Consider the following 27570-nt stretch of genomic DNA (forward strand, 5'->3'; position numbering starts at 1 on the left):
TGTTTTGTTAGATAAGGTCAGAGCTCAGTCTCCCTCAACCAGAAAAGATTCCAGTTTATTGTAGTTTTATACTCTTTTCTCCTTATTTAATTTATCTTTAATATTAATCAGATTTGATTTTGGCACTATTTTGATAAAGTAAGTGGACCTCCATCAAAGCTGTAAATTTTGAGTTGAGAAAGCTTATTTGTACTTCATTTTGGTGTTTTTTTTTTATATATAGGCTAAACCTATCTATGGGGGCTGGCTCTGTTTGGCACCTGAAGGGACAGATTTTGAAAATCCAATGCAGAGATCTAGGGTAAGTTTGCATTCTGTGTTTTTATTGAAATTTGTTTTGACATTTTCTGAAATAAAAATAATATGCTGGAAAAACACAGCATGTAGGTTTGGATACAGAAAGATCAATCATTAATAATTTGGATCTGTGACTCTGAAAATGAAATAAAGATTGGTACCAGACTTTTTTTTTAAACTATTCTTATGTGTATCTATCAGTATTAGATATATCTGTGCAAAATGTGGAAGTTAACTTGGCAGATCCAGTGGCTATGATTTGCAGCTCTGGCATGAAAATCTGTTTCACAATCTGACAATTTGAGCAAAGAGTATGCCTAATCAAGCAAGACTAATTTCTGCTTTAACTGATTTTAGAGTAAGATATAGGAGTGAATTAGGCCATTTGGCTCATTGCTCCACCATTTTGTCATGGCTGATCCAATTTTCCTCACAGCTCAAATCTCCTGCTGTACCTCTTCACACTCTGACCAGTCAAGAATCTTATCAACTTCTGCCTTAAATATACATTAAGACTTTGCCTCCACAACTGCTTGTAGCAACTAATTCCACAGTTCGCTCCATTCTAAAAGGATGTCACTCTATTCTGAGGCTCTCCTCCGGTCTTAGACTCTCCCACCTTAGCAGGTATCCTCTCCATGTCCACTTTGTCAAGGCTTTCCACCATTCACTAGGTTTCAATGAGGTCACCCTTCATTCTTCTGAACTCTAGTGAATACAGCCCCAAAGCCATCAAACGCTCTTCATGTGACAAGCCATTCAGTCCTGGAATCATTTTTGGCGAACCTCCTTTGAACCCTCTCCCGTTTCAGCACATACTTTCGAAGATAAGGGGCTCAAACATGCTTCCAATACTCCCAAGTGAGGCTAGCAGTGCTTTATGAAGTCTCAACATTATACCCTTGCTTTTATATTCTAACCCTCTTGAATGAATGCCAGCATTGCATTCAATTTCCTCACAATAGACTCACCCTGCAGATTAACCTTTAGGGAATCTTGCACAAGGACTCCCAAATCGTTTTGCACCTTTTTTTTTAGTATTTTCTCTCCATTTAGAAAATAGTCAGTCCTTTCATTTCTTCTACTAAAATGCATGATCATACACTTCCCAACATGATCATTCCTTTGGCCCATTCTCCTAATCTGTCTTAGTCTTTCTGTGACCTCTCTACTTCCTCAAAATTACCTACCCCTCCAGCTATCTTTATATCATCTGCAAACTTTACAACAAAACCATTAATTCCACCATCCAAATCATTGACATATATCATAAAAAGAATCTGTCCGATCACAGACCCCTGTGGAATACCACTTGTCACCGGCAGCCATCCTGGAAAGGCTCGCTTTTTCCCACTCTTTGTCTCCTGCCAATTAGCAACTGCTTTATCCAAATAGAATCTTTCCTTAATACCATTGGTTTGTAGCTTGTTGAGTAGCATCATGTGTGGCATCTTGTCAAATACCTTCTGAAAATCCAAGTACACAACATTAAGTGGTTCTCCTGTGCTTATCTTGTTATTTCTTCAAAGAATTGTAACAGATTTGTCAGTCAAGATTTCGTGTCTCCAAGTACCCCGAGACCTCATCCTGAATAATTGATTCCAGTATCTTCCCAATGACTGAGGTCAGATTAACTGACCTATAATTTCCTTTCTTTTGCCCTTATCCATTCTTGAAGAGTGGAGTGACTTTTGTAATCTTCCAGTGTTCTGGAATCATTCCGGAATCAGGTGATTCTTGAAACATTATTACTAATGCCTCCACGATCTCTTTAGGCATCTCTTTCAGAACTTATTTTATCAGCGATTCTGATGTCAATGTGCAATGTACTTGCTGACAAGACTTTTACTAGAAACTCTGTTTCAAACCTCGGTACAAAATTTGGGTTGAACATTGAAACAATTTTTTTGCTCTTTAAAATTTGCAATGGTGGTAGCAATGAGGCAGTTTTATATTGAAGTTGCCACCATAGAGCCCTAAAAACAGTGAAATCAATGTGAATTGGGAAAAAACTGATGTGTCTTTGAATAATACTGGCATGAAAGAAGATAGTTATGATAAGTGAAAACTTGTCTTTGTTCAGGGCATTGGAGTAGAAACTTGAGATGCCTCATCTAGGCCAGCTGTCTTTCATTGCTTTGTTAATGATCTTTCCTCCATGGAGAAGAGCTCATGGTGGAATCTTGTTTAACCAATTCCTTAGATGATGCATTTCAAACTTGTTTTCAGAAAGTGATACTCCTGGAAACCATTATTGCTTTAATAATTTAAGAGAAACTTGAAAATTATTAGGCCAATTACTCTATCTTCAACTTTACAGAATTTGATGCAAGCAATAATTAAACGTAGTGTCTGATCATTTAGACAAATGTGCACCCATCAGAGGTGAAAATTTGCATTTGTAAAACTATTTTACAAAGGTTTAATGAATATCATAAAAGCAGAGGCTGAAATTTATAATAAAAGCAATACTGTTCAGTTAGTCAGACAGCATTCTATGTCAGAGTTTATATGTTTCTGGTCAAGGTTGACTTGCTGATTCACAGCAGGTTCTGCTTTTGTTTTTAGTGAGCATAGTTGAACATTGAGCAAATAAGAAAACGTAGAATTTGTGAATGTTGAGTACAGTTCCAACTAGCTTCGGCATAGTTCCACAAAAAATGGTGAGAATTTGAGGAAATTTATTGATGTGTGTAGAAAATTTGTTGTACTCCACCGGCATGAATTGATAAATGGTGTCAAAAGGGATCTGTACTGGCCCTTTAACTTATGCGGCCTGACTTTGAGTGTTTCCAGGGTTGTCTGTTTTGATTTCAAATTCTGTAGTTTCAATATCTATGAAAGGTACTGGGGCAGCTTAAAACAATTCTAAAAGCTATCCAGATACTGAGCTTTCAACTTAAGAGCTCTGCAATATACAAAGACTGATAATACGTTGCAATTATATCAAAATCTAGAAAGAATACATCTGAGTTCCATTTTGGTAACCTTTTATAACGTAATTTTAGGCATGGAGTATGTACAGTTCATATTCATCATGATGAAACTGAGACTAAGAAGAGTTAACCTGAAGGTATTGGTTGCATTGACCAGGTTGAGATTTTTTTGGAGATGAAAGGAAGTTTGTGACCTAATAGAAGACTTCATTATCTAAAGGACTCTATTAATCTTTGAATTCAGGACAAGGCACAAAATATTAAAATTAGAGCATCTGAAAGGTGGAATTCTTGAATTGTTTCTACCTAAATGTATACAATCCTGTCATTTTTTTCTTTTAATTTTAAAACAATCAATTTACAAATTTTTGCTTTAGCTATGCGGAGTAGACTAGTACCCTATACAGTGTAATTTCTTTTGGCTCTCCTGCATTGAGAACCTGGCACAAAACCCCTTCCCAGCCTGCTTCTCTATTATTTTAATGTGTGCTCCAGACAGCATTGAAGAATGGGCATGTCTGTGAATGTAGTTAAAACATGTTTTATAAATACTGGGAAAGTACAATTGGATTAAGATATTTCTTCTAGTGCAAAAGAATGTGCGTTTTTTTTTGGCTGTAAGGCAATTGTAGACTAAAAGTACTTTTTCAATTATGCTGCCTTCTGATACTAGAGTTTTGAAAGCTGGACTAGTTCTATCAAAAGAAATGTGTCTAAGATTTTTTTGCTAACTTTCATTAAAAGTATTTTGAGTTTGCTGTTTCAAAGGCAGAAAGCCTGTAGTGTTCTGTGGGGCTTGATTGCAAAGTCAGAATGAAATATTTTTGATCTTTGGACTGGTTTGCGTTAGAAGACCATAATTCTTTTAGGACCTTTATGTAAATTCAGGTATCTCAAAACACTCCATCTAGAAGTAATTTTTAAAAGTCAATCAATTTGTACACATTGTCTCTAGCAGTTCTGCCCAATCTGCTTAATCTTTTCTCATTAAACATAGTTCTGCTGAAAATGACTGTACTTTGTCACATGTATCCTTCAGATGCAAGCTTGTCAGAGCTAGGTAGAACTTGAGTAATAAGTCTCTGCTTTTGTACTCAACTGGTATTTCGTTAAAGGCCAATGTATAATTTACCTTCCTAATTGCTTCCTGTGGCTCAAGTCAAGTCACTTTTATTGTCATTTCGACCATAACTGCTGGTACAGTACATAGTAAAACTGAGACATTTCTTCAGGACCATGGTGTCACATGACACAGTACAAAAACTAGACTGAACTATGTAAAAAACAACACATTGGAAAAATAAACACACAATACCTACACTAGACTACAGACCTACCCAGGACTGCATAAATTGCACAAAACAGTGCAGGCATTACAATAAATAATAAACAGGACAATAGGGCAGTAAGGTGTCAGTCCAGGCTCTGGGTATTGAGGAGTCTGATAGCTTGGGGAAAGAAACTTTGCGATGGAGCTGCTGTTGAGGGACCAGGTGAGATTATCCGCCAGGTGAACACCAAGAAATTTGATGCTCTTTACGATCTCTACCGAGGAACCGTTGATGTTCAGCGGGGAGTGGTTGCTCCGTGCCCTCCTGAAGTCAACAACCATCTCTTTTGTTCACATTCAGAGACAGGTTGTTGGCTCTGCACCAGTCTGTTAGCCGCTGCACCTCCTCTCTGTAAGCTGACTCGTCGCTCTTGCTGATGAGACCCACCATGGTCATGTCATCAGTGAACTTGATGATGTGGTTTGAGCTGTGTATTGCAGCACAGTCATGGGTTGGCAGAGTGAACAGCAGTGGACTGAGCACACAGCCCTGTGATGCCCCCGTGCTCAGTGTGATGGTGTTCGAGATGCTGCTCCCGATCCGGACTGACTGAGGTCTCCCAGTCAGGAATTTCTAGGATCCAGTTGTAGAGGGAGGTGTTCAGGCCCAGTAGACTCAGCTTTCCAATACAGCATTCAAATGTATATGTCTTTTTTGTCTAGGTGGGTTAGGGCCAAGTGGAGGATGATGGCAATGGTGTCGTCTGTTGAGCTGTTGGGACTGTACGCGAACTGTAGGGTGTCCAGTGAGGGGGACAGCAGGGTCTTGATATGCCTCATGATGAGCCTCTCGAAACACTTCATAATGATGGATGTAAGTGCAATGGGATGGTAGTCATTTAGGTAGGACACGGAAGACTTCTTCAGCACGGGGATGATGGTGGTGGCCTTGAAGCATGTTGGAACAATGGTGCTGCTCGGAGATGTTGAAGATGTGAGAACATCTGCTAGCTGGTCTGCACATCCTCTGACCACTCTACCAGGAATGTTGTCTGGTCCAGCAGCCTTCCGTGGGTTGACCCTGCATAGGGTTCTTCTAACATCGGCCACAGTGAGACACAGCACCTCATCATTTGTAGGAGGGGTGGACTTCCTTGCCGCCACGTCATTTTCCGCCTCAAAATCGGCGTAGAAGTTATTCAGCACATCTGGGAAGGAGGCATCACCCGCACAGTCAGGTCTCTGCATGTTAACTGAATGTTTTGTATACAAGATGCCAAGTAACCCCGAATTGAACATCAAAACCATTTTAAAAATGCTGAGTGATCTCACATTTTTTCACATTTCATTCATCTGCCATGTGCTTGCTTACCCATTCACTTAATCTGTTTACATCTGTCAGATGTGAGAATTCAGAATACCTGACTGTTTCTCTGATGGCTGCATCTGTGAGAAGTGCACTCAACTTCAGCGCTTGACTGACCGGGTCAAGACCATAAGACATAGAATTAGGCCATTCATCCAATTAAGTCTGCTCCGCCATTCCATCACGACTGATCCTGGATCCCACTCAACCTCATATACCTGGCTTCTCGCCATATCCTTTGATGCCCTGACTATCAACTTCTGCCTAAAATATACCCATGGACTTGGCCTCCACTGCAGTCTGCAGCAGAGCATTCCACAGATTCACTACTCCCTGGCTGACAAAACTCCTTACCTATGTTTTAAAATGTTGCCCCTCAATTTTGAGGCTGTACCTTCTAGTTCTGGATACCCCACTATAGGAAACATCCCCTCTTCACATCCACCTTATCTAGTCCTTTCAACATTCAGTTGGCTTCAACGTGATCTCCCCACATTCCAGTGAGAACAGGCTCAAAGCTGCCAAACACTCCTCTGATATTAACTCCCTCGTTCCCAGAGTCATCTCATGAAGATCCTCTGGACTCTCTCCAATGCCAACACATTCTTTCTGAGATATGGATCTCAAAACTTTGACGATACTTGAAGTGCGTTCTGACTAGTGTCCTGTAAAGGTATGCATATCTCCTTGCTTTTATATTTTATTCCCCTTCAAATGAATGCCAACATTGCATTTGGCTTCCTTACCACAGACTCAACCTGTAAACTTTCTGGGAATCTTGTATGAGGACTAAGTTCCTTTGCACCTCTGATGTTTGAATCTTCTTCCCATTTTGATAATAGTCCACACTATTGTTCCTTTTACCAAAATGCATTATCGTACATTTCCCAAGACTGTATTCCATCTGCCACATTTTTGCCCATTCTTCCAATTTGTCAAAGTCCTGCTGCAATTGCATTACTTCCTCAACATTACCTACCTCTCCACCTATCTTTGTATTGTCTACAGAGTTTGCCACCAGGCCATCAATTCCATTATCTAAATCATTGACGAACAATGTGAAAAGTAATGGTCCCATTACTGAACCCTGAGGAACACCACTAGTCACCGGCAGCCAACCAGAAAAGACGCCTTTTATTTCCACTCGCTGCCTCCTGCCTGTCAGCCATTCTGCTATCAATGCCAGTATCTTAACTGTAATGCCATTGAATTTTATCTTGGTAAATAGCCTCATGTGTGGCATCTTATCAGACACCTTCTGAAAATCCAAGTAGATGACATCCACTGCCTCTCCTTTGTCTGCCCTGCTTGTTACATCCTCGAAGAATTCCAACAGATTTGTCAGGCAAGATGTCCCTTTACAGAAACCATGCTAACTTTGACTTATTTTATCATTAGTCTCCAAGTACCTCAAAACCTCATCCTTAATAATAGACTCCAACACTTTCCCAACCACTGAGGTTAGGCTAACTGGACTATAATTTCCTTTTACATTCCTCCCTTCTGGTGGAGTGGAGTAACATTTGCAAGATCATGATCAATGCATCCGTTATCTCTTCGGCAACCCCTCTCAGAACTCTGGCATGTATTCCATCTGGCTCAGGTGACTTATCCACCTTAAGGTCTTTGAGTTTGCCCAGCATTTTTTCCTTTGAAATACCAATGGCACTCATTCCGATTCCTTGACACTCACAGACGTCTGACTCACTGCTATAGTGAAGACAGATGCAAAGTATCCACTAGCTCATCTGCCATTTCTTTGTCCCCCATTAGTTCTTCACCAGCATCATTTTCCAGTAGTCCAATATCAACTCTCACTTCCCTTTTATTCTTTATAACTAAAAAAAACTTTTGTAACCTGCTTTATGTTATTGACTAGTTTGCCCTTTCGTTGGATTTTAAAAGTTTCCCAATCATTCAACTTCCCACTTAATTTTGCTACCTTCTGTCCTTTCCTTGGCTTTTATGCAGTCTTTAACTTCCTTTGTCAGCCATGGTTGCCTACCCCTACCATTTGGGAACTTCTTCCTCTGTGGGACATATCTATCCTGCACCTTGTGAACTATTCCCAGAAACTTCAGCCATCTCTGCTCTGCCATCATCCCCACCAGTATCCTTCTCCAATCCACCAGTGTAAACTCCTCTCTCATGCCTCTCTAAATCCCTTTATTCCATTGGAATTTTGATACATGTGGCTTTTACTTTTCTCTCTCAAATTACAGTATGAATTCAATCATACTGTGATCACTGCCTCCTCTCGGTTCCTTTACGTTAAGCTCCGTAATATGATCTGGGTTATCACACAACACCCAATCTAAGATGGCCGTTCTCCAAGTAGGCTCAGACATAAGCTGCTCTAAAAAGCCCTAATAGGCATTCAACAAATTCCCTCTCTTGTGATCAAACACCAGCCTGATTTTACCAATCAGGGAGTTGGAACAGCAGTTGGATCATTCGATCATTCAGGAGCCTGAAGATATTGTAGATGAGACTTTTGAAGGGGTGATCACACCCAGAGTACAGGCTTTGTTCAGTAGATGTGTGACCACCAGGAGAGGTAAGGGGGTTATGAAGTTAGTGCAGGGTTGCTCTGTGGCCTGCCTCAGCAACAAGTATACTTTTTTAGGTATTGCTGTGGTAGGTGATCCATTAGGGCATGGTTGCAGCAGCCAAACTGGTGGCACTGTGGCTGTCTCTGAGGCTCAGCAGGGAAGGGTAGAGTCAGGCAGTGTAGTAGTTGTAGGGAACTCGATGGTGGAACAGAAAGGAGATACTCTGGCTACAAAAGAGACACCAGGGTGCTAGGGTACACGGTATTTCAGATCGGCAATAGACAATAGGTGCAGAAGTAGACCATTCAGCCCTTTGAGCCAGCACCGCCATTCTGAGATCATGGCTGATCATCTACTATTAATACCTGGTTCCTGCCTTGTCCCCATATCCCTTTATTCCCCTATCCATAAGATACCTATCTAGCTCCTTCTTGAAAGCATCCAGAGAACTGGCCTCCACTGCCTTCCAGACCCCCACAACTCTCTGGGAGAAGAAGTTTTTCCTTAACTCTGCCCTAAATTACCTACTCCTTATTCTCAAACCATGCCCTCTGGTACTGGACTCTCCCAGCATCTGGAACATATTTCCTGCCTCTATCTTGTCCAATCCCTTAATAATCTTATATGTTGCAATCAGATCCCCTCTCAATCTCCTTAATTCCAGCGTGTACAAGCCCAGTCTCTGTAACCTCTCTGCGTAAGACAGTCCGGACATCCCAGGAATTAACCTCGTGAATCTGCGCTGCACTTCCTCTATAGCCAGGATGTCCTTCCTTAACCCTGGAGACCAAGACTGTACACAATACTCCAGGTGTGGTCTCACCAGGGCCCTGTACAAATGCAAAAGGATTTCCTTGCTCTTGTACTCAATTCCCTTTGTAATAAAGGCCAACATTCCATTAGCCTTCTTCACTGCGTGCTGCACTTGCTCATTCACCTTCAGTGACTGATGAACAAGGACTCCGAGATCTCTTTGTATTTCTCCCTTACCTAACTCTACACTGTTCAGATAATAATCTACCTTCTTGTTCTTACTCCCAAAGTGGATAACCTCACCACATTTATTCACATTAAACGTCACCTGCCAAGTATCTGCCCACTCACCCAGCCTATCCAAGTCACCCTGAATTCTCCTAACATCCTCATCACATGCCACACTGCCACCCAGCTTAGTATCATCAGCAAACTTGCTGATGTTATTCTCAATGTCTTCATCTAAATCGTTGATGTAAATCGTAAACAGCTGTGGTCCCAATACCGAGCCCTGTGGCACCCCACTAGTCACCACCTGCCATTCCGAGAAACACCCATTCACCGTTACCCTTTGCTTTCTATCTGCCAACCAGTTTTCTATCCATGTCAATATCTTCCTCCCCCAATGCCATGAGCTCTGATTTTACCCACCAATCTCCTATGTGGGACCTTATAAAATGCCTTCTGAAAATCGAGGTACACTACATCCACTGGATCTCCCTTGTCTAACTTCCTAGTTACATCCTCGAAAAACTCCAATAGATTAGTCAAGCATGATTTACCCTTGGTAAATCCATGCTGGCTCAGCCCAATCCTATCACTGCTATCTAGATATGCCACTATTTCATCTTTAATAATGTACTCTAGCATCTTCCCCACTACAGGTGTTAGGCTGACAGGACAATAGTTCTCTGTTTTCTCCCTCCCTCCTTTCTTAAAAAGTGGGATAACATTAGCCATTCTCCAATCCTCAGGAACTGATCCTGAATCTAAGGAACATTGAAAAATGATTACCAATGCATCTGCAATTTCCAGGGCCACCTCCTTTAGTACCCTAGGATGCAGACCATCTGGACCTGGGGATTTGTCGGCCTTCAGTCCCATCAGTCTACTCATCACCGTTTCCTTCCTAATGTCAATCTGTTTCATTTCCTCTGTTACCCTATGTCCTTGGCCTATCCATACATCTGAGAGATTGCTTGTGTCTTCCCTAGTGAAGACAGATCTAAAGTACTTATTAAATTCTTCTGCCATTTCTCTGTTCCCCATAACAATTTCACCCAATTCATTCTTCAAGGGCCCAACATTGTTCTTAACTATCTTTCTCTTCACATCCCTAAAAAAGCTTTTGCTATCCTCCTTTATATTCCTGGCTAGCTTGCGTTCGTACCTCATTTTTCTCCCCATATTGCCTTTTTAGTTAAGTTCTGTTGTTCCTTAAAAATTTCCCAATCATTTGTCCTCCCACTCACCTTAGCTCTGTTATATTTCCTTTTTTTTAATGCTATGCAATCTCTGACTTACTTTGTCAACCACTGTGGCCCCTTTTCCCCCTTTGAATCCTTCCTTCTCCGGGGGATGAACTGATTTTGCACATTGTGCATTAGTCCCAAGAATACCTGCCATTGCTGTTCCACTGTCTTTTCTGCTAGGATATTCGTCCAGTTAACTTTGGCCAGCTACTCCCTCATGGCTCCATAGTTTCCCCTGTTCAACTGCAACACTGACACCTCCGATCTGCTCTTATCCTTCTCAAATTGCAGATAAAAACTTATCATATTATGGTCACTACCTCCTAATAGCTCCTTTACTTCAAGATCGCTTATCAAATCCTGTTCATCACACAAGACTAAATCCAGAATAGCCTTGTCCCTGGTTGGCTCTCATACAAGCTGTTCCAAGAATGCATCCCGTAGGCACTCTACAAACTCCCTATCCAGCACCAGGTTGGGTCCAGCACCAACCTGATTCTCCCAGTTCACCTGCATGTTGAAATCCCCCATAACTACTGCAACATTACCGTTGCTACATGTCAATGTTAACTCCCTATTCAACTTGCACCCAATATCCATGCTACTGTTTGGGGGCCTGTAGACAATACCCATTAAGGTCTTCTTGCCTTTACTGTTCCTCAGTTCTATTCACACAGACTCTACTTCTCCTGATCCTATGTCCCCCCTTGCAAAGGACTAATTCGCATTCCTCACCAACAGGACCACCCCACCCCCCTGCCCACATTTCTGTCCCTACGATAGAACGTATACCCTTCTACATTCATTTTCCAAGTCTGATCTCCCTGCATCATAGTTACCCATTCGCACCTGAGCTTCAAGCTCATCCGCCGTATTTCTGACACTTCGTGTATTCAGATATAGAATTTTTAGCCCATTTCTCCTCTCTCTGTTTAAATCGCTGCCTATTGTGCTTAACCCAGCTCCCCGAACTCCTATCGGGCTATATGCCCCTTGAATTTTGTTGTCCTTCCTAAATTTACTTATTCTTTCTGTACATTTGACTCCATGTTCCATCAGACCATCCCTCTGTACTTGTGTCCTCCTTATCACTTGTTCCGCCTCACCTTTCTCTACTACACACTTAATATTCCAGAACCGTGTGGTCCCCACCTGTCCTTTATTCTTCATCTCGCTATCCTCTCTCGCATTCTGGATCCCTGACCCCTGCAAAACTAGTTTAAACCCCCCCCCCGAGAAGCACTAGCAAACTTTCCTGCAAGGATGTTAGTACCGCTCCAATTCAGGTGTAAACCGTCCTGTCGGAACAGATCCCACCTTCCCTGGAACAAAGCCCAATTATCTAAAAACCTGAAGCCCTCTCTCCTGCACCATCCTCTCAGCCACGTATTAATCTGTATAATCCTTCTGTTCATTGCCTCACTTGCACGTGGCACAGGTAGCAATCCTGAGATTGTTACCCTGGAGGTCCTGCCCTTCAGCTTCGCACCTAACTCCCTGAACTCACTATGCAGGATCTCCTCACTCATCCTACCCACGTTGTTGGTCCCTACATGGACCACAACATCTGGGATCTTGCCCTCCCTCTGGAGAATAACCTGCACTCGATCTGAGATGTCCCAGACCCCAGCACCAGGGAGGCAACATACCATCCGAGACTCCCGATCTGCCCCCCAAAATCTCCTATCCACCCCCCTGACTATAGAATCCCCTATCACTACAGCTGTCTTGTCTTCCGTCCTCCCCTTCCTAATCGAGGGTCCAACCTCGGTGCCAGAGACAGGACCACTGCAACTTGTTCCTGGTAGGTCAACCCCACCAACGGTATCCAAAACAGTATACTTATTGTTGATGGGAATGGCCACAGGGGTGCTCTGCTCTCTCTGTCTGCTCCCCCTGCCTCTCCTGACTGTCACCCATTTGCCTACCTCCTGTCTTTTCGGTGTGTCTACCTCTCGATAACTCTTGTCTATCTCTGCCTCTGCCTCCCGAATGATCCATAGTTCATCCAGCTTCTGCTCCAATTCCCTAACTCGGTCTGATAGGAGCTGCAACAGGATGCACCTTTTGCAGGTGTGGTCATCAGGGACAACTGCGTTGACCCTGACCTCCCACATACTGTATACGGAGCACACCACTGCTCTAACTGTCTCCCCCATTACCTGATCCCAGATTAGTCAGAATAAATGAAAAATGTACCTACCGACCTTTTTTTTTACCTCAGCAAGCACGTACTCAGGCTCACTGATTTCCTCTCACCGAAGTCCCCTTGCGCCGAAGCCTGCTGAGCCAAAGCCCAGCACTCTTCTCCCACGCACTCCGCTGCCCGCTCCTGAAAGTGGGCCTCTTTTTAAACCCCGTGCTCACCGCTGATGTCACCCGCGCCTGCGCAGTTTTACCTTCCTCCTCAGGTACTGTCTAGGTAGGTCCAGGTACTGTCCAGGTGGCTGCAGGATATTCTCAAGGGGGAGAGGGAACAGCCAGAGGTTGTGCTGAATATTGGCACCTATGACATAGGCAGAAAAGGGGAAGAGGCCCTACAGAGTGAGTATATACAGTTAGGAAAACGGCTGAAGAGAAAGACCTGGATTACCCCCAGTGTCACTGGCTAGTGCAGGTAGGAATGGGGTGATAGCAGGGATGAATGAGTGGCTGAGGAAGTGGTGCTGGGGACATGGTTTCAAGTTCTTGGATCACTGGAACCCTTCCTGGTGAAGGAATGGCCTGTACAAGAGGGGTGGGTTGTACCTGAACTGGAGGGGAACCAATATACTGGCTGGGAGGTTTGGGATTACTACTTGGGAGAGTTTAATCTAATTTTGTAGGGTATTGGGAACTGGAGCACCAAGTCTGCAAGGGAAGCAATCAATGAACTCTTAAATGGCTGCTTATCAAAAGATTGCTGAAAGTTGGTGCACCACACCAACTTATTTATACCACTCGACTACAACTCAAATTATGTATTTTCTTGAAAGATTCCATCATTTCCCCCAATACTGATGTCGGATTACAGCTGTGGTTCTCTGTATTCTTTCTCTCCTTTTTTAAATAATTATGTTCTATTCACCCTTTCTGATCTGTGGAAATTGCTTTGGATTATGCGAAGTACTTTTACCATCCCCAAACCACCACCTTCAAAACCCTAGGATTTATATAATCAATTTGGGAGAAGTATTGCTTTTTATGTCCCATCAAATTTTCAGTACTAAACTTCTTTTCATAATTACTTTGAGCACCTCATTTACTCACAACCGGTGTTGTTCTCCAAAATGTCTTGGAGTTCAATCCAGTATAATTTTCACCTATCAGTCTGAAGAGACCTGTATTAACTTTTCCTTTTTTTTCCAGATCTATAAATTTTTTTACAATCCATGTTTGCACCCCTTGCCAGACCACACTCATTGAAGTTTTAATTTCAAGTCTCCTTCGTTGTTAAATCCTGATTTCTTTCTCGACTCATCACCACCAATCCTCAATAATACAACTCATTTTCTCATTTTGGAAAACGCTTCCCCCCCCCCCAACTACCAAATAATCAACTAACCCTTTTCTCATTTCACAAGATTCAATCTAAAGTAGCCTGGTTCTTCAAATATTGACTATTTAAAAATCTTTGACAATAACTCTGTGAATTTATTTCTGCTAATTTACTTTGTCCAGTGAACGTATAGATTTAAACTTATTTCACAGGATCCGAGGAAATGTGTTCTGCCATTCAGGCCATTGAAACTATTCTGATAACTCTCTAATATCATGGCAGGCCTCTTTCCATATCTGTCGCCCTGTGGCATTAGATTTTTGGATGCTTGGCTAGCAAGTATTTATACATTTCCAATTTAACAAAATCTGAATTTACTCTTAAACTTTCATCAGAAAGGGGGAGAAACTAATTTTTCTATTCATTTCCATTCCTAAAAAAACTCATTAGCCTGAAATTTCTAGTTGTTTCTGTATCCACCATGAAGTGAAAGGGTTATGAGATACTCCTTCTTCCCCCTTTCTTTCCAGTCCTGATGAAAATTCTCTGCCCAAAACATCAACTACCCATTCATTCTCATAGACGATGTCTGACCTGCTGAGTTCCTCCAGAATTTTGTGTGTTGCGCTGGCTTTCTAGAACCTGCAGAATCTCTTGTGTTATCTGCCTTTCCTTTAATATATTGCTGCTCTTCTCAGATGGTTAACCTTAGTTTTGCTTCATATATAGAGAAACTAGACACGTGCTAAACACAGATTGGATTTAGCTTGATGTAAATTGCAATTTCCCCTATTCTGTTTGATTTATGTTCTGGTTATTTTCAGCCTTTGTTGCAGATTTGTAACTTGCATTTGAATGTCAGATTTAATATGTAGTAAGGGACTTGGAGATGAGTGCAAAGGTGCAGCTTTCTATTTAAAAAGAAACTATAGAATAAAAACAATTGTGTTTTTTTGATACAGTGAGTTAATCTGATGGTGTGCCTGAGATTACCTAGCTGCTAAAATATAATTGGGGAAAAAAGCAAAGTGGTTTGCTTTAAAATATAATCCATTGCATACTGGTAAGTAAATTTGGTGTTTCAAAATTAGATGAGCAATTAGACAGAATTGTATTAAATGTATAAATTGATATAATTTAAATAAAATTAAGATGTCACAGTTCCAGGGGATCTCTGTACCACACACTATTGTAAATGTGCCCAATGTACCCTGCTTCATCCATATGAGTGCTTCAGGTGACTGGAGTCCATGATGAAACTGTCAGCAGTAAAATTGTGTCTTTAGCTTGGAGTTGATTAACTGAGATTTGGACACTGTCATGTTTTAGTGAAGGGGAAATTTACATAAATATGCTCCAAGATTTAGCCAAGTCCCTTAGATTAGGTGCTGCAGAGTTGTCAGTGACTTTTAGGCAGGACAAATCTATGAGAGAGTGCTTGGATGGATTGTGGAGGCAGTGTTAGAAAAGCCTCCGCCCTTTCACTTGTCTAGTGGGTATGAACTGCTGCAGGCTTTTATGTATGAGTGCATTGAGCTTGGGCAGATCAGTGAACTAAACCTAGACTAAGCTACAAGGGTTTATTCAAGATGAGCGTGAAAAGGAGTGGTGTGATGAGGATAACATAGAGAAGAGGGATTGATCCTATGATCTGAGTTGCAGAGATTTTGTTGATTTTGTTGTGTCAGCATATTTTTTTTATTCCTGGCCAAAGAAGAATTAGGATTGGGAGATAAAAATGCAGATACAATCAGTCCTCCTTATCCGCGGATTTCGCATGCAGGGATTCAACCAACTGCGGATCGGGAAAACCCGGAAGTTCTCTCTCTAGCAGTCATTGTTTGAGCATGCATAGATTATTTTTTGTTGCCATTATTCCCTAAACAATACAGTATAACAACTATTTGCGTAGCATTTACATTGTATTAGATAGTATAAGTAATTTAGAAATCAGTTAAAAGTACAGGCAGTCCCTGGGTTATGAATGAGTTCCATTCTGGAGTCCGTCTTTAAGTCGGATTTGAAGTCGGAACAGGTACATCCGGTATTATTTATTGTCAGTCTAACATTTTTCTTAGTATATAGTATATATTTTACCTTTCTATGCATATAAAACACTTAAGAAACATACGTATTTCAATAATTAAACCACTGCGTTGCTTAGTAATAATTGTAGCTTTCATCGGGGCAGAGTCTTTCACATGCTCCGTTAAAATTGTTCCGGTCATTGACCAACTGTAGCTTTTCCAATGACCGATAGCGTTTCACCTCTTTCCGATTGCTTTATTACTTCCACCTTATTTTCAATCGTCATCGTGATTATTTTCATGAACAGAAACACCGCAGATTCAGAGCTGTGCCGCCGGGTCCTAATGTCCACCGCACTGAACATGTTAAATAAAGTCCTGGGTTCTGCTGGGTCCTAAAGACCACCGTACTGAGCCAGGTTAAATAAGGGACTTGAGCATCCGCATTTTTTTTTTTGGTATCCGTGGGGGGTCTTGGAACCAATCCCCTGCGGATAAGGAGGGCCGACTGTATAGTTAAGGAATTTAACAGCACAAATTGAAGTAAGAATGCCATCCATTACAGCAAATACGGTCAGCTAGGATGTAAATTAAGAAGGAGAACCATATAGTCATGTAATATCTCAGTCATGTGTAAATTGGTATAGATGATAAAATCAGAGTACCGTAAATTCCGGACTATAAGCCACTACTTTTTTCCCACGCTTTGAACACTGCGGCAACACTGTGGCCTATACTACGGTGCGGCTAATGCATGTTTTTTTTTCATGCCGCCAAAAACATTTTGCCTCGTAACAGTAGACCAATAAAATTGATGAGTAGTTCACAGAGGTCCAATGAAATTGTACGATAAATCAAGCGCACTTTCACAATTAAATTATTGTAAATCAGTCATTTGTACTCACCCTCATCAACATGGAAAACACTCGAAGAAAAGCATATGATGCAGCTTTTAAGTTAAAGGCGATCAATCTGGCGGTTGAAGAAGGAAATCGAGCTGCTGCACATAATCTTGGCATAAATGAATCGATGGTGAGACGGTGGAGACGCCAGCGTGAAGAACTGAGTCAATGCAAAAAGACGACAAAAGCTTTCAGAGGTAATCATAGCAGAAGGCCCGAACTTGAAAACTTTCTTGAAGACTGGGTTAACACATAGAGAGCAGGCTGCCGCAGTGTTTCCACCATGTAGATCAGACTGAAGGCTAAAGCAATCGCCACCAAAATGAAAATCGAAGATTTTAGAGGTGGGCCATCGTGGTGTTTTAGATTTATGAGACGAAAAGGCCTGTCCGTCAGGTTACGCATGACTCTGTCAGCAGCTCCCTCCCGACCACGAGGAAAAACTTGCTAACTTCTGCACATTCACTCAAACAAAGATAGCGGAGAATTCCATCGGGCCAGATGATATCATAAATATGGATGAAGTACCTTTGACGTTTGACCTCCCTCTCACTCGGACTGTTAATAAAAAAGGTGACTCGTCCATCACACTGAAAACAAGTGGCCATGAGAGAACGCATTTTACTTGTGTTCTGAGCTGCACAGCATCCGGACTAAAGCTTCCACCGATGGTGATTTTTAAGCGGCTGACAATGAAAGTTCAGTGAAAGCTGCCATCAAGAGTACAAACTCAATTCCAGCTGTGATTCCTGGGGGGCTCCACGAAGTATTTGTAGCCACTGGACATCAGCGTGAACCGGGCATTTAAAGTGGCGCTGCGCGTTTAGTGGGAGGCTTGGATGACGAGCGGCGAGAAATACTTTACCAAAACAGGACGCATGCGAAGAGCATCTTTAACTCAAGTCTGCCAGTGGATCCTAAATGCGTGGAGCCGTGTCACAGCATCCACCATCACCAACAGGTTTCGAAAGGCTGGACTGCTGCGTGATGAAGAGGACCGCGTGCGCTCAATTGAGAGCTACAATGAAGAGACTGAAGTGAGTGACGAGATCCTGAGGTTGTTCAATTCGGACACTGAAGGACTTTGATGGTTTTAGTGCGCAGGAGGAAGATGAAGAAGGCGATCAATAACTTTTCCTGGTAGGCTGCAGTATATATATTTTTTTTACCAGTCGTTAGGAGATATTGGAATGTTGTTCGTGCACTGTTCAGTAAAAAAGTATACGCAACGTAATTTGTGTGTTACCGATACGTATGTATATTTAAAAGTAGCTGTGTTACAGGCACTGTTCGAAAAAAAGTATTTGCAATATGTATTTGTTTATGTTACCATACGGATTTAATTAAAAGTTAAAAAATCCTCACGTGTAATATCTTTCTGAGTAAATATCTCATATTACAACGTGGGACACCTGCGGCTTAAAATCCGGTGCAGCCTGTACAAGTACAAAATTGATTTTCTTTGTAAAATTAAAGCGTGCGGCTTTTAATCAGGTGCGCTCTGTAGTCCGGAATCTACGGTAAATGATTGGCCCAAAGATGGTGTGGGAGAAATGGATTGCAATTTCGGGAAGTACAAAACAAATTGCAGGTGGAGCAGTGGATGTAGTGGGGAAAATTCTATTCCAAGAGCCAACACGAGGAAATCTGCAGATGCTGGAAATTCAAACAACACACACAAAATGCTGGTGGAACACTGCAGGCCAGGCAGCATCTATAAGGACAAGCACTGTCGACGTTTCAGGCCAAGACTCTTCGTCAGGAGTAACTGAAAGGAAAGATACTAAGAGATTTGAAAGTAGTGGGGGGAGGAGGAAATGCGAAATGATAGGGGAAGACTGGAGGGGGTAGGATGAAGCTAAGAGCTGGAAAGGTGATTGGCGAAAGTGATACAGAGCTGGAGAATGGAAAGGATCATGGGACGGGAGGCCTCGGGAGAAAGAAAAGAGGAGGGAAAGAAAAGCAGGTTTGTGGATCTTGGGTAGGAGGTAGAAACAGGAAGTGCGGGGTGTGGGTACTATGAGGTTGGTGGCAGTGGATGGGAGATCCCTAGAGCTGATGAGATTGGTGATGTTAATGGCCTGGTGCTCCTTAGTGGGGTCATGATCAAGGGGTAAATAAGAGGAGGTATCAGAGAGTTGTCGCTGTGCCTCGGCCAGGTAGAGATCAGTACGCCAGACAACAACTGCTCCCCCCTTATCAGCGGGTTTTATAGTGAGGTTGGGATTGGTGCGGAGGGAGCGGAGAGCAGAGTGATCAGAAGGAGTAAGGTTGGAATTGGAACAGCATGTGGTGAAGTCGAGATGGTTGATGTCCCATCGGCAATTAGCAATAAAGAGATCCAGAGAAGATCAGAGTGGGGTGTCCATGAAGAGGAGGAGGGTTGAAGACGGGAGAAGGGGTCATCGGTGGGGGTAGGAGAGTCCTTGCCAATGAAGTAAGCTCGGAGACGGAGCCGGCGGTAGAAGAGTTCAGCTTTATGGCGTACACGGAACTTGCTGAGGTGTGGGCGAAGGGGGACAAAGCTGAGGCCCTTACTGAAGACAGAGCGCACTGCCTCAGAGAGTTGAAGGTCGGAGGGAATGGTAAAGATGAGGCACAGATGAGAGATGGGATCAGAGGGTGGGGGGAGGCTGGTAGTATCAGTGGAGAGGGAAGGATTGGGATGAGAGGAAGATGGAGCCTCTGAGGGCCCAGGAGCTGACAATGGGATCTGAGGGAGAAGGGATTGCAGAGTGGTGGTGGGGGAAGGGGAGACAGGAGTCACAATCGCAGCATTTGAAGACCCGGCCTGGAGTTCAAGGCTGGAGTCGCAGTTGGTGGTTGCGCAATCACTTTGAAGCAGTCCATGGTTGTTGGAACATGCGTTGATATATATTGGTGAGACCCAATGCAGACTGGGAGACCGTTTTGCTGAACACCTACGCTCGGTCCACCAGAGAAAGCAGGATCTCCCAGTGGCCACACATTTTAGTTCCACATCTATCCATGGCCTCTACAGTCAAGATGAAGCCACACTCAGGTTGGAGGAACAACACCTTATATACCGGCTTGGTAGCCTCCAACCTGATGGCATGAACATTGACTTCTCTAACTTGCATTAATGCCCCTCCTCCCCTTCTTACCCCATCCCTGACATATTCAGTTGTTCGGTTTTTTTGTCTCTCTCTGCCCATCACTCTGCCTGTTTTCCATCTCCCTCTGGTGCTCCCCTCCCCCTTTCTTTCTCCCAAGGCTTCCCGTCCCATGATCCTTTCCCTTCTTCAGTTCTGTATCACTTTTGCCAATCACCTTTCCAGCTCTTAGCTTCATCCCACTCCCTCTGGTCTTCTCCTATCATTTCGCATTTCCCCCTCCCCCCCTACTACTTTCAAATCTCTTAGTATCTTACCTTTCAGTTGGTCCTGACAAATGGTCTTGGCCCGAAATGTCAACAGTGCTTTTCCTTATAGATGCTGTCTGGCCTGCTATGTTCCACCAGCATTTTGTGTATGTTGTTAAAATTCTATTCCAATTCCCTTTCCTGTTCTGATGTGGCGGTCCATGGCCCATCCTTGCACTGAGATGAGGTCACCCTCAGTGTGGAGAAGCAATACCTTCTGTTCTGTCTGGGTACCCTCCAACCTAATGGCATGAATATTGGTTTCGCCTTCTGGTAAACAAATTCCCCCCCCACCCCCATTCCCCACTCAGACCTTCTACTTCTCACCTGCTTATTACTTCCCTCTGGTCCCCTCCTCCTCCCTCTTCTCCTATGGTCCACTCTACTCTCCAATCAAATTCCTTCTCCAGCCCTTGACCTTTTCCACCTGGCTTTAGCTATCACCTTCCAGGTTGTCGCTTTCCCTCCCCACCCACCCCACACCTGTTTGTTCTTGCTTCTCAGTTTGGAAGAAGGGTTTTATTCTTTCATCTACCCCTTCCCAGTTCTGAAGAAGGGTCTTGGCCCAAAACATCAACTTTTCCATAGATGCTGCCTGACCTGCTGATTTCCTCCAGCATTTTGTGTGTGTTGCTTTGAATTTCCAGCATCTGCAGATTTTCTCATATTAGTGTAAATGGTTTTTAATAAGGCATTTGACAAGTTTCCGCATGGTAGGCTCATACAGAAAATCAGGTGTTATGCGATCGGGAAAACTTGGCTACATAGATTCAGATTTAGCTTGCCCACAGAATGCAGACGGTGGTTGTTGATGGAGTGTATTCTGCCTGTAGGTTGGTGACCAGTGGTGTTCCTCTTTATGATATTTATAAATGACTTGGTTGAGAAAGTGGAAAGATGGGTTAGTAAGTCTGCAGATGAGAAAAGTTAGTGCTGTGTGGATAGCGTAATAAGGTTGTCCCATTTCTAACCCTGCCTCTTTCGGGCAGATGGGGCTCATTAACTGTGATTGGCAACTCATCTAGGTGAAGGAAAACTGTGATCTCAAACCTCCACTGCCTTATGGCTATAGCTATACCCACTCGTGGGGAAGGTTTCAAGAGCACACCCCGAGGAGTAAAATCGGGAGCTGAAGTCCATAAGGCTTAATTTTGAGTTTAATTGAGTTTAATATTGACTGGCAACTTTTGCAAAGCTGCTGGTAACAAACTGTATTGGTGTCTGCTGTTCCTTTGGGTTCATTGGATACATGGAGAGATGGAGCTTGCTCTCCATACTGTACTGTCTAGGCTTGTGTATCTAGACAGCTAGGATGCAATATCCATGATCAACTCTTACCAAGGGAGGCCCTCACCCAGGTTACAACAGGACACTGATATGATGCAGAGTTGGGCTGAGAAGTGGTAGATGGAGTTCAGTTGGAAAAGTGTGATGCATGGAAGGTCAAAGTTGAAGGTACAGAGTTAATAGCAAGATTCCTAGCAGAATAGAGGAACTGAGGGCTTTTGGAGTCCACATCCATTGATTCCTGAAATTTGTAATACAAGTTGTTAGGGTGTATTGGCTTTCGTTAGTCAAGGGTTTGGGTTCAAGAACTATGAGATATTTGTGTAGCTCTATAAAACTGAGTATTCTGAGTACTGTGTTCACTTCTGGTTGCCTCATTATAGGAAGGATGTGGAAGTTTAAATTAAAATCCAGAGGAGATTTACGAGGATGCTGCCTGGAATTGAAAACTCGTCTTATGAGGAAAGGTGGGGTGAGCTAAGGCTTTTCTTTGGAATGAAGGAGGGTGAGAGATGACTTGATATCATGAGGTGATAAGAGGAATAGAAAATGGACAGTCAGTGCCTTTTTCCCCAAGGTGGAAGTGGCTGATATGAGGCAACATAATTTTAAGATGATTGGAGGAAATTATCGGGGGAATGTCAGAGGTAGGTTTTTGCACAGTGTTTGGTGCTTCGAACGTGCTGTCAGGGGTGGTGATAGAGGCAAATACATTAGGGTCATTTAAACAACTGTTAGATATACACATGGACTTAGAAAGGATGTTCCCAGTAGTGAGGGAGTCTAGGCAAGAGGGCACAGTCTCAGAGTACAAAGAGATCCCTTTAGAACATAAATGAAGAGAAATTTCTTAAGCCAGTGGTGAATCTGTGGAATTCATTACCACAGATGGCTGTGTGAGGTCTTGTTATTGGGTATATTTAAAGCAGTAGTTGATAGGTATTTGATTAGTAGCTCTGTCAAAAGTTACAGGGAGGAAGTTAAAGGCAGGAGAGGGGTTGAGACGGATAATAAATCAGCCATGATTGAATGGTGGAGCAGGCTCAATGGCCTAATTCTGCTTGCATGTTTTCTGGTCTTTGGGATGAAGGAAAAATGGAGGGCGATGTGGGAGGAAGCTGTAGATTGATCTTAGAATAGGTTAAAAGGTTGGCACAACAACATTATGTGCTGAAGGATCTTTACGTTGTACTGCTTTTGTAACAAGATGGACAAGATAAATGGTCTTCTTGTAATAGAGTAATTTCGATTGATCAAGTTTCAGTGTTAATTATCTGGGAATATTTAACATTTTGGAGAGGTGAAAATGGAAAGTGAGAAGGTGGTCTGATTTAAAAAAGAATGGGGTGTTATTGAGAAAAGCAGAAAACATGAAGGTTAGGAAAATTTTGGCATTTGGCAAAGAAAGAAAAGTAAAATCTGAGAAGAAACTGACAAGTAGGCTATGAAATTTTCTAAACAGGAGAAGGCCAATGTTATTGAACTTTAATGTAGTTTCTTCATAAACTGGTAGAGAAAATTATTTCAATAGATAAGGAAATGACAAGAAAAATAAACATAGAAGAAAGAAACATTCAAGAAATAGTGCAGTAAAGTACCTTGAGAGAAGATGATGCACTAAAAGTAACTAGCATTAGTGTACGTGATATTGAAAGAAGTTAAAGGAGCTAAATCAGCTCCTATCAGCTCCTATCAGCCCGAGTTAGGGAGTTGGAACGGGAGCTGGATGAACTACGGATCATTTGGGAGGCCGAGGCAGAGATAGATAGGAGTTATCAGGAGGTAGTCACACCAAAAATCCAAGAAGTAGGCAGATGGGTGACAGTCCAGAGAGGCAGGGGGAGCAGGCAGAGAGAGCAGAGCACCCCTGCGGCCATTCCCATTAACAATAAGTATACCGTACTGGATACTGTTGATGGGGATGACCTACCAGGAATGAGTTGTAGTGGTCCTGCCTCTGGCACAGAGGTTGAACCCTCAACTAGGAAGGGGAGGAGGGAAGAGAAGAGAGCAATAGTTCTATAGTCAGGGGGGCAGATAGGAGATTTTCTGGGGCAGATCGGGAGTCTCGGATGGTATGTTGCCTCCCTGGTGCCAGGGTCCGGGACATCTCAGATCGGGTGCAGGCTATTCTTGAGAACGAGGGCATGAACCCAGATGTAGTGGTCCATGTAAGGACCAACGATGTAGGTAAGGTGAGTGAGGGGGTCCTGCTTAGAGAGTTCAGGGAGTTCAGGAGTGAAGCTGAAAGGCAGGACCTCCAGGGTGACAATCTCGGGATTGCTACCTGTGCCACGTGCGAGTAAGGCGAAGAATAGAATGATTATGCACATTAATACGAGACTGAGAGCATGGTGCAGGAAGGAAGGGTTCAGGTTTTTGGATAATTGGTCTTTGTTCCAGGGATGTTGGGATCTGTTTCGAAGGGACGGTCTACATCTGAACTGGAGGGGTACTAACATTCTTGCAGGAATGTTTGCCAGTGCTGCTCGGGGGGGGGGGGGGGTTAAACTAGATGTGCAGGGGACAGGGATCCAGAATATGAGAGAAGATGATATGATGAAGGATAAGGGACAGGTGGGGAAATACACGTTTCCCAAATATTAATTGTGTAAAGGAGAAAGGTGAGACAGAACATGTGTTGGAAAAGTTACATGTACAGAGGGTTGGTCAGAAGGAGCATGGGGTTAAATGTGTAGAAGGTTTGGGTGATCTTGAGAAGGTCATCAAAATTCAAGGTGCAATTAGCCCAATGGAAGTTCAAGGAGCTGGGTTAGATACAATAGACAGTGTTTTAAGCAAAGAGAGGAGGAGTGGGCTAAGAATTCTATACTTGAAAGCGTGTAGTGTCAGAAATAAGACAGATGAGCTTGAAGCTCAGATGAAAATGGGGAACTACGATATTGTTGGGATAACGGAGACATGGCTGCAAGGGGATCAGGCCTGGGAATTGAGTGTACCAGGGTATACGTGCTATCGTAGAGACAGAAATATGGGAAGAGGGGGTGGGGGTGGCCCTGTTGGTGAGGAATGAGATTCAGTCCTTAGCAAGGGGTGACTTAGGAACAGGGGAAGTAGAGTCTGTGTGGATTGAGCTGAGGAACAGTAAGGGTAAAAAGACCCTAATGGGTGTTGTGTACAGGCCCCCAAACAGTAGCGTGTATATTGGGTACAAGTTGATCAGGGAGTTAACATTGGCATGTGCTAAAGGTAATGCAGTCGTTATGAGAGATTTCAACATGCAGGTGAACTGGGAGAATCAGGTAGGTGCTGGACCCCAGGATAGGGAGTTTGTGGAGTGTCTAAGGGATGTATTTTTGGAACAGCTTGTGCTTGAGCCAACCAGGAACGAGGCTGTTTGGACTTGGTGATGTGTAATGAACAGGAATTGATAAGTGATCTTGAAGTAAAGGAGCCATTAGGAAGTAGTGATCATAACATGATAAGTTTTTATCTACAATTTAGAGGGATAAGGGCATTTCAGAGGTGTCAGTGTTGCAATTAAATAAAGGAGACTATGGAGCCATGAGGGATGAGCTGGCCAAAGTTAAATGGGCGGATGCCCTGGCAGGAAAGACAGTGGATCAGCAGTGGCAGATATTCTTGGGCATAATACAAAAGATGCAAATGCAGTTCATTCCAATGAGAAGGAAGGATTCAAAGGGGGGGAAGGGGCCACAGTGGTTGACAAAGGAAGTCAGAGATTGTATAGCATTAAAGAAAAAGAAGTATGACAGGGCTAAGATGAGTGGGAATACAGATGATTGGGAAAGTTTTAAGGAACAGCAGATCTTAACTAAAAAAGCAATACGGAGAGAAAAAATCAGGTATGAGCTCAGTCTAGCCAGGAATATAAAAGGGGATAGCAAAAGCTTTTTTAGCTATGTGAAGAGAAAGAAGATAGTTAAGAACAATGTTGGCCCCTTGAAGAATGAATTGGGAGAAATTGTTATGGGAAACAGGGAAATGGCAACAGAATTTAATGCATACTTTAGATCTGTCTTCACCAGGGAGGACACAGGCAATCTCCCAGATGTATGGATGGGCCAGGGTCATAAGATATCAGAGGAATTGAGACAGATTGACATTAGGAAAGAAACTGTGATGAGTAGACTGGTAGGACTGAAGGCTAATAAATCCCCGGGTCCAGATGGTCTGCATCCGAGGGTTCTAAAAGAGGTGGCCCAGGAAATTGCGGATGCATTGGTAATCATTTTCCAATGTTCCTTCGATTCAGGATCAGTTCCTGGAGATTGGAGAGTGGTTAATGTTATCCCACTTTTCAAGAAGGGAGGGAAGGAGAAAACGGAGAACTATCTGGCCCTGTTAGCCTAACGTCTGTCGTGGGGAAGATGCTTGAGTCCATTATTAAGGACGAAATAGTGGCATATCTTGATGGCAGTAATAGGATTAGGCCGAGCCAGCATGGATTTACCAAGGGCAAATCATGCTTGACTAATCTGTTGGAGTTTTTTGAGGGTGTAACAAGGATGTTAGACTAGGGTAAGCCAGTGGATGTAGTGTACCTAGATTTTCAGAAGGCATTCGATAAGGTGCCACATAGGAGATTGGTGAGTAAAATCAGAGCTCATGGCATTGGGGGCAGGGTTTCAACATGGATAGAAAACTGGTTGGCAGATAGAAAGCAAAGGGTAGCAGTGAAATGGGTGTTTCTCGGACTGGCGAGAGGTGACTAGTGGGGTACCACGGGGCTCTGTATTGGGACCACAGTTTACGATTTATGTCAACGATTTAGATGAGGGCATTGAAAACTATATCAGCAAGTTTGCTGACGATACTAAACTGGGAGGCAGTGTGACATGTGAAGAGGACGTTAGGAGAATACAGGGAGACTTGGATAGGCTGGGTGAGTGGGCAGATACTTGGCAGATGTCATTCAATGTGAATAAATGTGAAGTTATCCACTTTGGAAGCTAGAACAAGAGGGCAGAGTATTGTCTGAACGGTGTCGAGTTAGGTAAGGGAGAAATGCAAAGAGACCTAGGAGTCCTAGTTCACCAGTCAATGAAGGTGAATGAGCAAGTGCAACAGGCAGTGAAGAGGGCAAATGGAATGTTGGCCTTTATTACAAGGGGAATTGAGTACAAGAGCAAGGATGTCCTTTTGCATTTGTACAGGGCCCTGATGAGACCACACCTGGAATATTGTGTACAGTTTTGGTCTCCAGGTTTAAGGAAGGACATTCTGGCAATTGAGGAAGTGCAGCGTAGATTCAGTAGGTTGATTCCTGGGATGGCAGGGCTGTCTTACGCAGAGAGATTGGGCTTGTACACACTGGAATTGAGGAGATTGAGAGGGGATCTGATTGAAACGTTTAAGATAATTAAAGGATTTGATAGGATTGAGGCAGGAAATATGTTCCAGATGTTGGGAGAGTCCAGTACCAGAGGGCATGGATTGAGAATAAGAGGTCAGTTATTTAAAACGGATTTGAGGAAAAACTTCTTCTCCCAGAGAGTTGTGGAGGTGTGGAATGCACTGCCTCGGAAGATGGTGGAGGCCAGTTCTCTGGATGCTTTCAAGAAGGAGCTAGATAGATATCTGATGGATAGGGGAATCAAGGGATATGGGGACAAGGCAGGGACTGGGTATTGATAGTGAATGATCAGCCATGATCTCAGAATGGCGGTGCAGACTCGAGGTGGCCGAATGGTCTACTTCTGCACCTATTGTCTATTGTCTAAAATAAAATAAGTCCATGAGATGTAGGAGCAGAATTAGGCCATTTGACCATCGAGTCTACTCTGCCATTTCATCATAGCTGAACCATTTTCCATCTTAGCCCCAATCTCCTTCCTTCTCTCCATATCCCTTCATGTCCTTATCA

At 43.1% G+C, this 27570-nt stretch overlaps 1 protein-coding gene across 3 annotated transcripts in view; it reads left to right on the top strand.

Moving 5' to 3' along the window:
* LOC132380184 (GRIP and coiled-coil domain-containing protein 2-like) overlaps nt 1-27570 on the top strand; it is a 422104-nt gene that overhangs the window by 53673 nt on the left and 340861 nt on the right. For all 3 annotated transcript variants that reach the window (XM_059948866.1, XM_059948868.1, XM_059948867.1), the window contains exon 2: nt 224-301. In XM_059948866.1, coding sequence (XP_059804849.1) covers nt 224-301 — 78 coding nt within the window. The remainder of the gene's footprint in view (nt 1-223; nt 302-27570) is intronic.

This window comes from Hypanus sabinus, chromosome 23 (genome assembly GCF_030144855.1).
Source record: "Hypanus sabinus isolate sHypSab1 chromosome 23, sHypSab1.hap1, whole genome shotgun sequence".
In the NCBI taxonomy this organism is placed as follows: Eukaryota; Metazoa; Chordata; class Chondrichthyes; order Myliobatiformes; family Dasyatidae; genus Hypanus; species Hypanus sabinus.